Source organism: Populus trichocarpa, chromosome 1, assembly GCF_000002775.5.
Source record: "Populus trichocarpa isolate Nisqually-1 chromosome 1, P.trichocarpa_v4.1, whole genome shotgun sequence".
NCBI classification, from domain to species: Eukaryota; Viridiplantae; Streptophyta; class Magnoliopsida; order Malpighiales; family Salicaceae; genus Populus; species Populus trichocarpa.
In genome coordinates, this window is record NC_037285.2 from 12,481,121 (window position 1) to 12,492,680 (window position 11,560).

General features: G+C 33.4%; 2 protein-coding genes and 1 long non-coding RNA gene across 3 annotated transcripts; 2 read left to right on the forward strand and 1 right to left on the reverse strand.

Annotated features, from left to right (window-relative positions):
- The first annotated feature begins 2,038 nt into the window (after positions 1-2,038).
- LOC18096769 (60S ribosomal protein L37a) lies at positions 2,039-3,439 on the forward strand. Its single transcript, XM_006385322.3, has 4 exons — positions 2,039-2,195; positions 2,604-2,643; positions 2,890-2,978; positions 3,119-3,439. The coding sequence occupies exons 1-4, from the start codon at positions 2,193-2,195 to the stop codon at positions 3,263-3,265; spliced, it is 279 nt and encodes a 92-aa protein (XP_006385384.1). The 5' UTR covers positions 2,039-2,192; the 3' UTR covers positions 3,266-3,439.
- Positions 3,440-3,964: 525 nt separating this feature from the next.
- LOC18096768 (uncharacterized) lies at positions 3,965-8,075 on the reverse strand. The gene is made up of 3 exons (XM_024583641.2): positions 6,748-8,075; positions 5,663-5,921; positions 3,965-4,817 (listed from the first exon to the last, which is right to left on the reverse strand). The coding sequence occupies exons 1-3, from the start codon at positions 7,929-7,931 to the stop codon at positions 4,641-4,643; spliced, it is 1,620 nt and encodes a 539-aa protein (XP_024439409.2). The 5' UTR covers positions 7,932-8,075; the 3' UTR covers positions 3,965-4,640.
- A 2,122-nt stretch (positions 8,076-10,197) lies between these two features.
- Positions 10,198-11,208, forward strand: LOC18096767 (uncharacterized). The gene is made up of 2 exons (XR_002980136.2): positions 10,198-10,637; positions 10,770-11,208. It is a non-coding gene; the product is annotated as an uncharacterized LOC18096767 (long non-coding RNA).
- The last annotated feature ends 352 nt before the right edge of the window (positions 11,209-11,560 follow it).

Genomic DNA, 11,560 nt, shown 5'->3' on the forward strand with positions numbered 1-11,560 from the left:
TCTCTGCCTATAATTCAATAATTCCCAATAGACATGAAAAAAATGATTCAAGAATCAAGCTCGAATGACGAAAATGAGCTCGAAATCTAATCAAATCCGATAGTATTTACAAATGCAGAATAATCTCTCTGAAACAATACAATGCCGCACTAAAAAATTGAATTGAATCTCGAATCTATTTACACAAATGCCTACGATTGCAATTGGTAGCTAAATTGTGTGCGCTACGAATCTTGAATTGAATTAAAAAAGGATAAAAATTCAAATTCGCGGAATTTGGAATCCTTGTCAGAATGTAGATAATGAAATCGATCTAGGAGACCAAGATCAAAGGTTTCACAGTTTCTCTCAAAAACCTCAACACAGACAGTTTCTGTATTTCTTTTTATGTTTTGTCTTTGTGCCGCTACTTATTTCGTTGTTGTTTTAAGGTTTTTTTTATACTATTATTATTACTTTGTTTTCTTGTCAATGGCAAATGCTAATGGGTTTGCCTCTAACGTTGACTTTGAGAGAATGAAATGGCATGGGCTGGCCTAACCCACTCGTTACTTGGACCTGACGAACGTAACGTTTTTATTGGCCATTTTAGGTTTCCCATTAAAATTAAAATCAAAATTATAAAGAAATCTAAGAGGTGTGCTGATTTTATTAAGCAATCCATTATCCACCAAGACTTTTAGTGTATTATGGATTCCAACAACGCTTTTTTTAAATCATTTTAATAGTTTTTCAATCTGGTCACTGAATTTATTTTTTAAAATTTATCATTTTAATATTAAATTGTTTTAAAATTTAATTTTACGGTTTGTTATGATTTACTTCTTATAATATTATTGTGATGTAAGAAAAAAACATTATGACAACAGGATGGTTCTTGATTTTACAAAAAAACAAGCAATGAACACAAAAGCTTTATATCCCATGATGTATTTAACATTAGGTCATGTTTGTTTTTGTGTTTTAAAAGTATTTTTGAAAAAATTTAAATTTTTTTTTTCTTTGCTTCAAATTAATATTTTTTTGGTGTTTTCATATCATTTTAATGACTTGATGTCAAAAATAATTTTTTTTAAAAAAAAAAAACATTATTTTATATATTTTTAAATAAAAATAATTTTAAAAACAAACAAACCACAATTTCAAAAACATTTAAAAAGCAAAATGGTAGAACAGCAGAAGATTAAGCAGGATCAGTGTTATCAAAGACTGATGGGCCTCATAATAGGTTAAAAGTAGGCCTCGCATTGGGTTAATGGGCCAACATTTAGCTGGTCCATGTTAAATCGAAGAGAAGGCCTGCTTTTCAGTGTCTATTATTTGAATTCCTGATTTTTATTTGCAAATTACTTTACAAGTGTTGTGTAACAGCATGTCCGATGGTAAGCCTATCGGCCACTAAAGGACATGGCAATTTTGGGTGAAAGCAAGGAGACACAGCTTTCCATTTATTTCTTGTTTATTTTTTAAAATATTTTTTTTTAATATCAATATATTAAAATAAAAAAAAACTAAAAAATAATAATTTAAAATAAAAAAATTTAAAACTTTTAAAAACATCGTTATACCACAAAAACAAACATGCAATTCAAAATTAATTAATTATATTTTTTATATTGTGATTTAATATATTTTTAAAAGTATTTTTTATTTAAAAATACATCACATAATTTTTTTTTATTTTTAAAATCAACGTATCAAAATAATTAAGAATATTAATTTAATATTTTTTTTAAAAAAATTATTTTTAAAAAATACTCAAAGATAAAAGTCATCATACTTCCAAATAGTATATAAATATGTGTTTAGTAATGCTTTTTTAAAAAGTATTTTTTAAATTAAAAATATATTAAAATAAATTTTTATTTATTTTTAACATCTACACATTAAAATTATTTTTAAAAATTTGAAAATAATAAATATAATATTTATTAAATTAAAAAAACACTTAGTTTTTCTTTAAAAAAAAACATATTTACCTCAAATTCAAGTATTTGTGTCCCGACTCATCCTTCCAAAATTGAAGGTAGAAAAAAAAACCACCACACAAACGGATGTGAGCCCAAATGGGATTTTAATTCTCAGCCCATTCGGTAACTTGAAGGTTTATAAATCGGAAGAAAAGAAACCCTCCAGGTGCTGCTGCTGCTTCTTTCCAGTTCACAACCCAGAGATCCTTCAAGGCGACCACCATGGTACTCTGCCTGTCTCGATCTGCATGTGTAGTTTTCTTATGCATTACGTTGTTTCCATGGAAACGGTTTCTAAAATAAAACAGGTTTTTTCTTTTGTCTTTGTAAAGATTGTTTTATGGTTGGGATTTGAGGACTGTAATTAATTTTCTTGATTTAGTAAGTTTAAACATTCAGAAATTTTTGGTATGATTGAATTTTATGATTTTTTTTATGTGCTTGTGATTGTAGTTTTTCTGATCTTACAAGTGATTTTTAATTACCATATATTTTTGGGATCTTGGTTGGTGCTTAGAAGTTTCTGATTCTACGATTTTGAATCACTTGTAAAGATTAATGCATTTTGCATTTGATACTTCGATTTTCAGAGATAAATGTTTCAAATTGTGCTTCTTTTTATTTTGGTTGCAGACTAAGAGAACTAAGAAGGCCGGGATTGTTGGAAAATATGGTCTGTGTCTATCCATCACTTCAAACAATCTATTACTCGTCCAAATATACTTGTATTCAACAAACTGCATGTTTGAGCTTGTAATTATAGTCAAGAAGCTTTAACTTGTACACTCGCGTGGCATTGCTTCATAATGCCATACTACATAGGAAGAATCTGATTCCTAGCATTGTATCTTATGTTTGATTCAAAGTTTAGGTTCTTAGACTGAAAATTTCTAATGTTTAAACTTGTTTCTTGATGCAGGTACCCGTTATGGTGCCAGTCTGCGTAAGCAGATAAAAAAGATGGAGGTTAGTCAGCACAGCAAGTTTTTCTGTGAATTTTGTGGGAAGGTAAGCTGTTTATAACCATGTCAATCCTTTTTAATACGAAGGCTGACAGGTTTTGTGTTTGTGTGTGTGAATCTGTGAATATTGTTCCTTCTGTCGTGTGTTACGTGATGGTTGTCTTATAATCTCATCCACATCTGCAGTATGCTGTGAAGAGGAAGGCTGTTGGGATTTGGGGATGCAAGGACTGTGGGAAAGTCAAAGCAGGTGGTGCCTACACATTGAACACTGCCAGTGCTGTGACAGTGAGGAGCACAATTCGCAGGCTGAGGGAGCAAACTGAGAGCTGAGCTGCTGTCAAGAATCCACTCTATTGTCTTTAGGCTATCTGCATTGTTGTCTTAGATACAGACTGCTTGGAAAATGTTTTTGAGGATTTTCTATCCATTTGCACCCTTCCCATTATGGACTGGTACTGTTTGCTGGTTAGGCACTGGAATATATCCCGTGAAGATTTTGTTTAAGATTTTTGCGTTCTGATTAATCTGTCCGTATCCATTTTTCCCTTGCCCTCATACTTGGCTGCTTAGCTCCTTTACAATTTTGCGTTGGGATGTTTCTTTTAAGCATTTCAATGCTATTTACGCTGGTAGTGCAACTAGAGAATATTGTTTGAGTTGCTAGTTTTATTTGGTCCTTTCTGTTTAGAGTGCCTGCCGGCTGCCACTCACCTGCAGCTTATAACGGTGCAGGTCAAAACCGCAAGGACGCTTTGTTGCAAGATATACATATGGTTTGCTTCTTTGCTGTGTTCTTAAAGGTGATTGGATATATGAAATCCTTCTCGAGATAAATGAGACACCGAATAGTTTGTGGGAAAATGAAATCATTTCCCAGGGATCTAGTAGAAATCTCTAATGGTCTTCTGGGAAAAATCTGTATGAAATATCAACCCTCAAAAGCAGAATTCAGCCAGCAAAGCACCTCGGTTCCCCGTACTTAACTTTTGATACGCAAATATACTGGCATAAAATAAAATATAACAGAAATTATGGATCAAATTCTCCAGAGAAGGTGGGTGCTTCAACTTCTCGTATAAACCACTCATAATACGGCTGCATCATTCCGTGCAGGAAGTACAGATACAACCAATTACATTTACAAGTTAAAAGGTTTAGGCACACCCTGTGATCAATGGTATTGCCATACTTGACTTGTAAGCCTATTACACAACCTTCAATCTTAAACAACCCACTCAACCTATGTACATAGTATCGAGGCCAATAGGAAAAGGTAGAATCCATCTTGCTCCTCAATCAGTCATAGCCTCTACTTGCTGAATGTGGTTCCACGTAGGTACCAAATACTTTTTATCATAACAGGAAATTAAATGATAAACAACAACAACATTCATAAGACTCTACCAACGTAGATACAAAGTATCGAGACCATTAGGAAGTGGGGGTCCCCGTCTTGCTCCTCAATCAGCCATCTCTTCCGGTGACTAAAATGTGGTTCCAAGCAGGTACCAACCACCTGTATCATACATTAAAACATGATTGAAAATATTCCCACTCAAAATTTGACGCAACTGCAAAAGTAGCAGCAAAAATGTTGTTTTGCAGCATTTCCTTGTTCCTTTTCAGTTCTCATCAGAACGTTATGCTGTGGTATTCAACCGATAGCAGATGCATGATTCTGAAGAAGCCCCAAAACCCTTTAAGATTAAACAAAAGGAGTTGGTACATCATCACTGTTCTGGTGGTGCATTTGTCTTTGGACGGCCTTAACTGCTGCAACTCTTGCAGCATTGGCTGCTTTGTTAGCATATGCAATAGTTTTGTTCACCCTCTCCTCTATCCTTGCTGCATCACATGCTTTCTCAGCAGCTCGCTTTGCTTCCTGTATTTACCACAGTAAAAGTAAGAAAGAGAATAGTAATTCGTTCAAAGATACAGGTAGTATATAGTTTATCAATATGTAACTAAATTGTTCAGTATTCGGCAGACTTCAGAGAAGAGCCCCATCATCCAAGACGAAAATGTCAGGTAGAATGAGATCAAAAGGCACAAGGAACTCTAAATATGTGAGAGATTATTAAGTACTCCTGATGCAATTCTCCTCAACTCAAATAAAAGTGGAACCTGTTAGCAGTTATCATTGCCTGTCCCATTTTTATGCAAGTGTGGGAGCAATACCCCAGGAGCATCTAATTTCTTAAAGTATTCTTCTCAGGTTATGGCTCGTGACTCACAGAGTGCTTGCAGCTGGTGCAAATGCACTATCCTTAGACACTTCCAACAAGTTAAATCATACAACAAACTTTGGAAGTTACTTTCTAAAGAAAAACCAAAGCAATCTGCTACCCAAAAAAAGCCATAAAAGGGAACTAGTTAAGGTTCATCAAAAGCAGAACTTGCACACAGGGTTCAAGTCTTGGAGAATTCCATAATTTACATGTTTTGTACAATACACAAACACCATATCATATGACCTGCAATCTTATCGGTCCCATGGATCACATTGACCAAATTAACAGCTGACTGTTGATGGCCAATCCTATTATAACTTGCATAGATGTCAAGACTTAAATACAGCTTATTGTATCCAGTATTTTATTCTACATGCCAACTCAAGTTGCAAACGCTACATTCTCTAAACTGAATATTTTTTGTTAATATGGTTTTTGTTTCATCTAGAGAATCTTAACGAAGCATCCTTGACCAAAAGGCAAAACATGTGTTTACCTGGACAGCATTAACAACTTTAGGATGACTAATAGCATTTGGAGACTCAGGTTTGCCATTCTCTACAGTGGATACATCAAGAATCCCATTTTGCCAGTGACCAGATTGTGTTTCTCCATTTCTGAAAGTGTACATGCCAAGCCCTTGCCTCCTTCCCTCATGCCATGCTCCTTCATACCGATGTCCATTTCCAAACTGATAGACTCCAAAACCATGCATCTTATCTGCAAAATATTCCCCAGAATATGTGTCCCCATTTCTGTGTGTAATAAAAGAGCAGAGAAACCAGGTTATTATATTTCTTAAATGTAAACCAGTGATTGCTCTCATGCAATACAACAATGGTGGCTGTAGGTTCAATTGTAAACAATAGGAAAAAGTTACACATCAAGGCATTACACTAATAACTAAATTATTTTTCATTTTAGAATTTCAAAATCATTTTTGTGGAAAGTATAGGATTCAAGAAAAAGGAATTGTTTGACCGTGAAATGGAAATTAAATTGAATCGCATATTCTAGTTTTTAGCCTCTGAAAACTTTATTGTTTGAATTGAACTCTTTAACATCCTACTTCTGCAGCTCTGAACAAAACAAGTTCTTTCAACCTCAATTATCCTTCAGTCCATCCATGGATTTTGAGAATGGAATCATCTAAATTGAGATACATCCTCTTAATTAGCCCCTAAGTCCCACCTATACATGTAGCAAGCTAATTGTTAGTGCCTAAGGATTCTGCATCTAAGAAAACCAAAAGCAGAGATACAGCAACCCCAAAGAAGAGCAAAAGGAGAGTTTAGGACCAGATTCAAAATTCTATAACAGCAAAATAAAACAAGCGGCCAAAAACTCCTTAATTGAACAACTCAATGATCAAACAAAAAAATAACCTAGAGCAAAAACACAACAGTCCGATAATATGTGCTTGCTCAAGTTAAATTCCACATAAACACCCAGCATGTATGCAATTTAAATCAGCTAAATTCAATCATAGACGAGTGACAACATACCAAAGGGAATAAAACTATAAAATCCAACGTTAGCTATCAAATCAAGATATCCAAAGATTCAAAGATCAAAATTTACCTGAAATGGTAATGACCAAGACCATGCTTGACACCCCACTTGAACTCCCCAATATACTTGCTACCATCCTCGCAAGTATGAATACCACACCCATGACACTGCCCATTACACCACTCACCAGCATAAACATCACCTGTATAAAACCTATAAACCCCAATTCCATGCCTTAAACCCTGCCTATACTGCCCTCTATATCTGCTCCCTTTAGCCCATGTTTCAACTCCATAGCCATCATACTTCTCATCTACCCAATCACCCTCATATCTCCCACTCATATAATAGTAGTAAACCCCACTCCCTGAACACTTCCCTTTATGAAATTCACCCTCATAAACATCACCATTACTATAACCCTGAACCCATGACCCTGAATATGGCTTGTTTTGTATTTTTGGCTTAGACCCAATTGACCAAACCACAGGTTTCGTAGCCTTTGTAGGTAAAGGTGTTGGCTTGAATTTATTTGGCAATGAACGAGCTACAAGTAAACGAAGAGAAGGCAAGCGAGGAAGCACAAGATTGAGACATGCTAAAAGGGTAATTGAGAAAGCAAGAATGAAAAGCAAATTTATGATAAACAAGCGACGATGATTTGATAGAAAGAAGTAAAAAGAAGGCAAAACAATAAGAATCAAAACCGTCAAATGTACACAAAGCAGACGAGCATGGCTGAAATGGAAAAGGACTTTTTGAGCTAGAGTCTTGATAGATAATTTAGTAGTCAGTGGGATGGTAATAGTGTTCCAGATTGTTTTTTTATGAGAATTTGACTGGCTAGGGTTGCCATGGAGAGAGGAGAGTGTAGGGGAGTGAGAGGTAGAAGAAGGTGGTGATTGAGCCATAATTGTTAGCCTCTTGTGGGGTGTTGAGATAAGGGGTTGTTGTGTTGCTGAAGGATTACTGAACAAGGTTTGTTCTTGTTCATGGTAAGATTGAAAGTCAGGTTGGTGGGTCAATAGTGGTGGGTTTGGTGATGTTGGTGGTGGGATTTGGATTTGAAGAAGAGGTTGGTTTTGTGGGTTTGATTGAGATTGCGTTTTCCTTTGGATTTGTCGTTGTTTTTTATGGATTGAAGGATCAAAGAGAGGTGTGAAACCAGAAGAGATAATATGTCTTCTTCCTTCGTCTCCTTTGTCTCCTCTGCTTCTTCTGCTTTGTTTCGTAACGAGTGTCTCTTGATGCATTTATAGGTCTGAATGAGAGAGTGTTGCCATTTGAGAGGTCAAATTTTGTTTGTAACGCCGATTGCTTCTAATTGTTCAAAAACTTCAAATTCAAGTCTGTATTGCCATTACTGGTTCTGGTACACGACTGAATAATAATGTAGGAAGATGGTAGGAAAAAAAAACTATCTATTTCGTGTTGACGTTGCTCTTCAATACAAGACCCTCATCTTTTCTTTGATTTACATAAATACCACTCTATCATACCAGTCTTGTCTCATAATTACGGTCTACATTTCTTTAACTAAGAAAAATAATATAATGTACAAAGATATGACTTGTAATCTTTTTATTTCCTTTTCATTAAAGTGATTTTACTCGTATCTTGTAAAATAATGTAAATATAGTATGATTGGTTTAATGGTTAAAAAGGCTTTTTATTTTTATTTTTTAAATTTAGAATTTAAAAGTCCATTCATGAGAATATATTAAATTTATTTGAATACAAAGGGTTAAGTCTTTTAACACTCAAGTTGTTTAAATATCCATTTTATCCTCAAATTAAACAAAAAAAACTCTAGTGCATGAATAATGAAAGTTTTAAATACAACTCTTTACCAAATTATAATTAATTTTAGTTATGCATGAACCTCTTCACAATAAAATAAATTATTAAGTGTATTTTATGATAATATAAAACTCAATGTGAAAATAATTTATAAATTTAAATATATTTTTTTTGAGAAAAAAATAAAAATTCTAATATTGTTTTTCAAAGTGTATTTCATTTGAAAATATATTGAAATAATATATATTTTTATTTTTTAAAATTTATTTCTGATATTAGCACATTAAAATAATCTTAAAATATTAAAAAATAATTTAAAACAAGAAAACAATTATATATATTAAAAAAAAGGGATTTAACTTTAATTCCAAACGGTGTATTAGATATTGTTCGGACAACAAATTAAGAAAGGATGAGATGGTATTAATTGCTGGTCGTGCAACAGACGGACCCTTTCGAACGGCGTTATGGAATTCCATAAATTAGAAACTGAAAGAGATAAAGATAAAATGTTTTTTGTTTTTTTTAAGGATAAAAGGGATTTATCTACTCGCAATTATTAAGTACACGTGTAGTATATGTATCCACGATATGATATAGAGTGGATGTATAGATAACGTATACACATACAGTTGTGCTGAAATTGCCAAATATCTGTACCTTTAAACAATTAATATCATTTTAATTAGCTTATTTTTAATAAATATCCAAAAACAGTACTTCCTTTGTGTTTTCTTCATGCGACACCGTTTCTTTAAATGTTAGGATTGGATTGAGTGGATAAATGCAAATTGTGCCTTCAAATCCTTCTTAAAACAAAAATACACATATTGTTCATTTCTAAAAGGTATCCAATTTTTCTTTTATTTTTTTTAAGCTGCGATCATAATTTTAAAACCTGACCCGATTCAAGATCCGGGTTCTAGATTTTGACCGGATCACCGGGTCGTCCAAGTCAATTTCTTTTTTTTATAAATAAAAACGACGTCGTTTTGGTAAAACAAAAGTCAACGGATTACAACCTGGTTTTTTACTAGGTCTTACCAAACCACCCTGGGTCTTGCCTTTATCTATTTTTTTCTTAAATTCGGTCAAGTTCTAGTTCTAGATCGAGTTTCAAAATTATGGATGCACTTATCAACACTGAAAAGAATTCATGATAAATCTTTTGTTTATAAATGTATCACGTAACAAACTTTTTAAATTTATTTAGTGACAAGATAGAAATTCAAAATTATCTCAACAATACTTTTTTCATTGAGAATAATTTAATAACACCAAGATTGATTTTCTAGGTGGTCACGAGAGTCAAGGGATTAAAACATAAAATAAATAAAATTTAATACTTAAATGTGAAATTAAAAAGTAGGGACTAAAATGAAAAGAAAAAAATTACAAAGACCAAACTATAGTTTTTCACACCAAGGTGAAAACAAAGTTGTATTTTGTTTCCCGTGTCAATGTTGGCTCCTTTTGTTTTGGTTTTTTCAAATCGCTAAAATCAAATTTCATTTTGTAAAATTTAGTAGCAATTCAATGCAGGAGAATTATTTTAACAAATTTTATTTAAAATAATTTTTTTATATATTCAGATCATTTTAAGGTGCTGATGTAAAAAATAATTTTAAAAAAATAAAAAAAACTTTATTTCATTGTATTTTTAAGTGAAAAACATTTTGAACCGCTATCATTACAATAATTCTAAAAATACCCGACAAATACACAAGCTAAAACAAATTACAATATTAAAACATTATAAATACAAACATAAAATGAAAAAAAAAAAAAAGGACAAACCCAAATCCAAACCCAACGTCATTTTTTCAGTCCACAAGGACACTGAATCTAACATCACAGTAATTGAAACAGTTTTATCATTCTATTTTATTTTTTTCACTCTAGACTTTAATTTCAGTGCTCAATGCAGAATTTGTACCACTGCCAAAGTAGAAAAGAGACAAGCACAAAAGAAAAAACAAAAGGAGAAGGAGGAAGAAGAAAAGGTGGATTTCATATAGGAAGACTCAAACACAAGCAGAACCCATGCTGCCTCGAGTTTCTTGCGCCGTCCATTAAGTTATATCTATCCGAAAACTGAGATGTGGATTGGATTAAACAAGTGTGCTCAGCTCATGAATCAGCTGACTCACTGTTGCGAGGTAGTTAGTACCTGTCTGTCTATACTAGACCAGTGGATACAATTCAAATAATTTTTTATTTCACTGTTTTAGCAGAAACCCTAAACAATTGGCTGTTCTTATCCAATTTTGCTTCTTCTCTTGATGGCCCAGCGCAGCACAAATCATCACTCTCCTCCGACGCCTCCAAATCCCTTGACAGGACACTACAACATGTATCAAACTGCTTGTCTTATCGCTCTGTTCCATATCCGGTCGTGTATGGGACCAAACGCTTGCCTTTTTCTTTTGTGTATTTTCGACAGCGAGCGAGAGAGATAAGGGAGAAGAAATGCGAGCATGAGAAAAGGACGCAAATGGGATCTGTACATTGATGCTTGGAATGAAAACAACCTTTTACTTGGTCTCACTTTCAAATGGATTGTTAAGGTAAACTCTTCTCTAATGGCTACCTAGCTAGCTACTCTCGAAGGCCTAGCCTTGTTTGTTAGCAGTTGAATCTGCTCCCTTCATTATGATTTAAGTGAATCGTTTTTCAAAGATTTGATGGGCAAAGACTTAGTTTTAATTAATCCATAAAAATTAATCTTAAGCGAGTGATTATGGATGATGCTAATCGGGTATTGTGCTTAATTATATCTAAAAATTAATTAATCTCAAGGAGGAAAGATTATGTGGGCGATGCTGATGAGGTTGGAAGGCTGGGATTGTCTTGCCAAGAAGGATCATGTAGATGTTGCGTAGACAATGACATGGTTTGGTCAAATTTTATACAATTAATTATAAATCATGCAATGTCTACATCAAGCAAGGGCCAGCAAGTCACGAGCCACAGTTCATGTATGTTTTGAATTCCAAAATGGATGCTAGTAAACTTGATTACTGATTTTTTAAGATCTTAGATTAAAGATCGAGATCCAAGTGTTTCTATAACAAGCTTTTTT

What these genes read in the sequence shown, in the direction of transcription:
- LOC18096769 (XM_006385322.3), top strand. An exon ending in CGGGATTGTTGGAAAATATG is followed by an intron (nt 2,644 to 2,889) that starts GTCTGTGTCTAT and finishes TTCTTGATGCAG; the next exon opens with GTACCCGTTATGGTGCCAGT. An exon ending in TCTGTGAATTTTGTGGGAAG is followed by an intron (nt 2,979 to 3,118) that starts GTAAGCTGTTTA and finishes CCACATCTGCAG; the next exon opens with TATGCTGTGAAGAGGAAGGC.
- LOC18096768 (XM_024583641.2), bottom strand. Translation starts at nt 7,931, where the DNA reads ATGCATCAAGAGACACTCGTTACGAAACAAAGCAGAAGAAGCAGAGGA. An exon ending in CTTGGTCATTACCATTTCAG is followed by an intron (nt 5,922 to 6,747) that starts GTAAATTTTGAT and finishes TATTACACACAG; the next exon opens with AAATGGGGACACATATTCTG. An exon ending in AAGTTGTTAATGCTGTCCAG is followed by an intron (nt 4,818 to 5,662) that starts GTAAACACATGT and finishes TGGTAAATACAG; the next exon opens with GAAGCAAAGCGAGCTGCTGA.